Raw genomic sequence first — 5,897 nt, 5'->3', positions numbered from 1 at the left:
AAAAAAAAAAACAGGTCAGCATAAACCCCTGGAGCACCAAAAAGCAGAGATACTGATGCATTTAAACATCATACTCTGAGACGCAAAAGCATCCTGTTACAGTCTGCAAGTACTGTGCATTAAGTTTAACTCGGGCAGTATTTTCAGAATCTTCTAGCATTAAATGAGATCGAGGCTTCGCCGGTTCTCAGCAACACAGAGTCAAATGGACGGGAATTACTGGCAAGGTGCTTTTAATGGGAGAAGCCACAGTGTACCCACCCTCTAACCTAATATACACAACAAATAGCACTTATGGCACTTTAATGCCTCATGTTAATGAATCACTTACAATAAATGGTAAGTGGTAATTGATTTATCTGCCATCTAGCAACTTGGCTTTAACAGCAGCACTACTTCATAAAAATACAGACCAGCAAAAGCTGCTTAGAGGTGCATTGCTATTATAGCAGTTATGACGTTATCCTACACTTGCGCACACAGCTTGTTTAAAAGGGAGTTAATTGAACCCATTGGTGATTAGATTTCTAGTTTTAGCTCTGCAAGAAAATACATCACATGGTTAGCTTTAAGCTTTTACAGATACCAGCTCAAAGACCAAAAACTATGAGCAAACGAGCTATAATAGATCTGCACACTAGCATGACTTTGCTCCATGAATAAAGCATTGGTCTGGTTTTTACTGCTGTATAACTGGCATTTTAAGTCTACTTTAACACTCACACTGTAATAATTTTAACACTTCTACAGCTTGGTCGTCTTTTAGTAATGTTCAAGTCATAAAAAAAAAAAAAAGACAAAAGTCAGACATCACTTCGGAACACATGTGCACTTTATTGGGATTGTTTAGTCAGTGTACAGGTTGGCCCCACCGGTCTGGCACCCCATGTTTACCCCATCATTCCGAGACACCCCCTTGCCCCACCACCCCAGGGATGAAACCTCCAACATGGGGGGAGAAGAAGTGGGGTCAGGATGAGGGTTTGCATAACAAAAACAAAAATTAAACAGGACCAAGATTTTCTTTTAAGGCTGAAAGTACAAAAAACCCAGACATAACTTACATACAAGCGATACTACAACCATGTTAAGTATGCGCCAACCACTGGGCAGCCTTCACAGAGGCAAATACGTATCTGAACAATGCAAGTTAACATTTGGAATCATGTGTCTGAACAATGCAGTTAACAAACATTTGGAATGACCTAAAGAAAAACAAAATGTACATTTTTTTAAGCCCCAGATGAGACTGCAGAACCCTGGGGTGTCTTTTTTAAAACCTAGCCAAAAACATTACTGTCTCCTTCATCGTTCCAGTTTTTTTTTAATCCTGAGTCAAGCGCCAAAAATAACTGAAGCCATGCCAATGAGTTGGTCATCTATTCTCTGCGCCTGAGTTGTGTATGAGAAATGTGTGGTGTGTGGTTGTTTTGCACAGAGCTGAAGTTGTTGGGCGTTTGGTTGGGGAAGGGGAGAAGGAACAGTCTGTTTAGAAGCATTTGCGGTGGACAATGGAGGGGCCGGACTCATCGTACTCCTGCTTGCTGATCCACATCTGCTGGAAGGTGGACAGGGAGGCCAGGATGGAGCCGCCGATCCAGACGGAGTATTTACGCTCAGGTGGGGCGATGATCTGCAGGACAATGAGGCAGAGTGTCATTGGGATGCTTAATAATTTTTAAAAAGTGCATTAACTGAACCCTTATGAATGCCACTAGAAGGCAAGTCAGCTCACCTTGATCTTCATGGTGGATGGGGCCAGGGCTGTGATCTCCTTCTGCATCCTGTCAGCGATGCCGGGGTACATGGTGGTACCTCCAGACAGCACGGTGTTGGCGTACAGGTCCTTACGGATGTCGACGTCGCACTTCATGATGCTGTTGTAGGTGGTTTCGTGGATTCCGCAGGATTCCATACCTGAGAAGATACAAGACACCAGTTAGCAAGTGGAACTGCAGGACACTAAGGGCCCAGTTTGCATGTGAGGATTTAATAAGTGGTGGATTTCTGTTGGAAACATACCCAGGAAGGAAGGCTGGAAGAGGGCCTCGGGGCAACGGAACCTCTCATTGCCAATGGTGATGACCTGTCCGTCAGGCAGCTCGTAACTCTTCTCCAGGGAGGAGGAGGAGGCAGCGGTGCCCATCTCCTGCTCGAAGTCCAGGGCAACGTAGCACAGCTTCTCCTTGATGTCACGCACGATTTCCCTCTCGGCTGTGGTGGTGAAGGAGTAGCCACGCTCTGTCAGGATCTTCATGAGGTAGTCTGTGAGGTCACGGCCAGCCAGGTCCAGACGCAGGATGGCGTGGGGCAGGGCATAACCCTCGTAGATGGGCACTGTGTGGGTCACACCATCACCGGAGTCCATGACGATACCAGTGGTACGACCAGAGGCGTACAGGGACAGCACGGCCTGGATGGCAACGTACATGGCGGGGGTGTTGAAGGTCTCGAACATGATCTGCAAGGAGAGGGAGAACACATTTTAGCTTTACAAATTTAAAAAGACAAGTCTAGCTTTTGTCACCACTGCACTCACTACATGCATTAGAGTGAGGCTGACTGAAGTTAGTAGAATAAAAGTGCAGAAAGTAAACATTCCTTCACACTTGTGCAAGTAAGTCAATGTCTAATAAAGTGCAGAGCTACTGCGCTCTTAAATAGACACAAGTGCAGGTAAGGCACACAGTCAAGAGACCTGTTGATGATAGATCATCTTATAGAAGAGAGTTCCTGGAGGAGAGGGAGGGGAAGGAGCAAATGAGAATGGAACAGAAGGAAACTGGGGAGGAGATAAACACTGAGGTCTAGCCAAACATTACAAGTGGAAAAAGTGTGTACCTGGGTCATCTTCTCCCTGTTGGCTTTGGGGTTCAGGGGAGCCTCTGTGAGCAGGACGGGGTGCTCCTCAGGGGCAACTCTCAGCTCGTTGTAGAAGGTGTGATGCCAGATCTTCTCCATGTCATCCCAGTTGGTCACAATACCGTGCTCGATGGGGTACTTCAGGGTCAGGATACCCCTCTTGCTCTGGGCCTCATCACCAACGTAGCTGTCTTTCTGACCCATACCCACCATCACACCCTGAACAGGGAGATCAGTTTTAGTTAAAAAGTCAAAAATTACAAACTTTAGAGAAATTAGAGAAGTGTTTGCGAAGTGATAGCTGAACTAAACATAATATTAACTGTCATTAAGTTGAACAATTTTCTTGATATAGGCTTGATTTGTGACAAGTCACAATTTAAGGTGGCATTAAAAGTAGACATGCGCAGTCGCTAACCTGATGCCTGGGGCGACCGACGATGGAGGGGAAGACAGCACGAGGAGCGTCGTCTCCGGCGAATCCGGCCTTGCACATACCGGATCCGTTGTCAACAACCAGTGCGGCGATTTCATCTTCCATGGCTGAACTGTTGAAGATAAAGGAAAAAAGGATTAACACTCAAGCCTGCGGCCATTCCGCTTCCACTTCCTGTTAACTAGCGGAAGTTCACGAGCTCGGCCGCTAGGAGGAGCTCGTGCCCCACATTCCGAGTAAGCCAGACAAAAGGAAGTGGCGCTGCGTTCTGTTATTACCATATAAGGACATGGTTCGGTTTTGAGCAGCTTTGCGGCTACCGGCGCGTGGCGCGACGCCAGAGCGGCAACGCACGGCAAGAAAAAAAAAAAAAAAAAAAAAAAGGGGAACAGTCCACATTACAGAAGAGCCGACAGACCACTCCCTTCATTTTACTATCGTTACAACCAGCGCCCTCCCACTGTTGCTTAATCACGCTCGCTTTTATGAACCTTCTAAGTCCTTTGAGTGAATATCACTGCGTCATGCAGCAGCACAGTCATTCATTGCACAGCACGAGACACTTAAAAAAGGCTGCAGGTATAAAGCAAAAACGATGAAGTCTGCGATTACTTAATACTGAAGCTAGTTTATGAGAAGAGAAGTTGCATAATGAACTTATGCCGACTCATGAATGGTCACAAGCGCTTGACTGGTGATCCATTTCCTGAAAGCCACGCCTTTTCTCGGAGTGGAAGATCAGGCGATTGATTGGCAATTTCCTCATTTCTTTCTTGTCACATCTAAGAAAAGACTAAACTGATCGGGACATATTCATTCACTTGCGCTATTAATCAGTTTATCACCTTTAAAAAAAAGAAGCTAGGCCTTCTTTTTACTGCAAGCCATATAAACTGACACCAGATCAGGTTAAATAAAAAAGGAGGAATTCAGCTTTTAAAAGCGTGTGTGGGAGTATCCAGGATAAACGAGAGAGACTTAAAACTGCAACTGCTGCAAATCTGAAGGGCGTGCTAGCATGATGTGGCTAGGCTAATATGCTAAAGTAGGTCACACCCCGCCGCATCGGGCGCACAAAGGGAGCAGCCGGGATCCAGACAGCCTCAACTCGGAAACCCTCTTCAAAGTACCCTGCCTGGGATCAAATGCCAGGCGTCGCCACAATCCTGCAAAAAACATGTACGACTACACGGTGACAAACACCGGTTTTAGCGCAACCATTAACTCATAGGATGCCATTTACTAGAAGCCGGCTCCATCCAAAAGCACCTGTGAATCGCAGCAGCAGCGCTAATGAATTTGTCTGCAATCATAACCGTTCCTCGTTTTAAATAAAAAGCCAAACACAAGATACAGATACTGCTGTTTAACAATCAATACAATTCTTGTACGGGAAGACAAAGAACCGCGTGGTCCCCGACGACAGTTTGCATTAAGGTGAATAAATTCATCCATGTTTACATAAAATAAACAAATCAGCTCGTTGTTTACTTGATAAACATCCTAAAATAAGAATTTATAAATAAGGATTTCTCCGTCTCCTTACCTTTGGGTGGGGGGCTTTTCGCTTTAAGGGAAACGGTTTCAGGCAAATGATATCCCGCACAAGCTGTGAGTGTGACGGCGCTCAGAGTGAATCCGTTAGTTGTGGGCGCTTGTTTTTTATACCCAGTCGTTTGCCTGGCTCTAGCCATAAAAGGTAAACTTTCGGAATTGCGCCCCCTGATTGGTCCGGCGTCACTCACTGGGCACGTCGCGTGCACGCTATGGTGCACCGAGCGCTCGCGATTCGAGAGAGAGAGAAAGAGAGAGAGGGAGGCGATAATAGCAAAGGATTGGAGAAAATAAAAGGGAAGGGATTGGTGTGGCGAGGCCTACCTAGTAAGTCTTAATGTGTAGATATACCGCTGTATGTTCAGGTTAAATGACGTTTATTGTTTATTAAAAGTGAAATATGTCCCTCGTGCACCTGCTCGGAACAGTTTGTTATAAACATATATGAACGTTAGCAGAGCTCAGCACCCAGGACTCCTCCCTGTGAAGGCTGCAGAGGCCTCAGGCTTTTTTATCAAAAGGCTGTCCTCTCTCCCGGTTATTCAGCCTGGAATAACCTGGCATTATTTGATATTTCAGACATCGAAGTGGGGTGGGGGTGATGCTGAGGTTGCCTCCACTTTGAAAGGCAGATGTGAGCCCAGTGGGAGTCACGACCACTGCATCACCAGGTCAAAAGCTTAATGAACACAGAGCTGTGGAGCTGCCCCTCCACAGGCCGGGGAATGACCAGTTTGCTGTGTAAGGCCACCCCCTTGTCCACTGATGCCAGTTGTTTCTTATAAAGTTCATTTATATATCAGGTATGTGTCCTTCATGGTTGTCAGGTGTCCTGTAAATAGCTACCTCTTCCTCTCTGTTTGAGATACAGCAGCATGATAAAGGTGTGTCATTTCAGGGGATAATGGAGGGGGGAATCTCATGCTTGTCTCAGATTTTTATGCTCCGCTTGGTTATTATGGGTGTGATTCCTGCTGATTACTATGAAGCAGGAAGTATTAAAACTCCCTGCTCTATCAGACAGACGACCAGCACTCCCATGCCT

The 5,897-nt window shown here is 46.0% G+C and overlaps 1 protein-coding gene across 1 annotated transcript; it reads right to left on the bottom strand.

The window, feature by feature from the left end:
• Nucleotides 1-814: 814 nt before the first annotated feature.
• actb2 (actin, beta 2) lies at nucleotides 815-4,965 on the bottom strand. Its single transcript, XM_084926549.1, has 6 exons — nucleotides 4,845-4,965; nucleotides 3,281-3,410; nucleotides 2,842-3,081; nucleotides 2,023-2,461; nucleotides 1,736-1,917; nucleotides 815-1,633 (listed from the first exon to the last, which is right to left on the bottom strand). Exons 2-6 carry the CDS (start codon nucleotides 3,401-3,403, stop codon nucleotides 1,490-1,492), a joined length of 1,128 nt encoding a protein of 375 aa, XP_084782675.1. The 5' UTR covers nucleotides 3,404-3,410; nucleotides 4,845-4,965; the 3' UTR covers nucleotides 815-1,489.
• Between the last annotated feature and the right edge of the window lie 932 nt (nucleotides 4,966-5,897).

This window comes from Perissodus microlepis, chromosome 4, assembly GCF_051167445.1.
Source record: "Perissodus microlepis isolate ML-2025 ecotype Zambia chromosome 4, ASM5116744v1, whole genome shotgun sequence".
Taxonomy (NCBI): domain Eukaryota; kingdom Metazoa; phylum Chordata; class Actinopteri; order Cichliformes; family Cichlidae; genus Perissodus; species Perissodus microlepis.
Note: the sequence above shows the minus strand (reverse complement) of the source record. Positions and strands in the feature narration are given on the sequence as shown.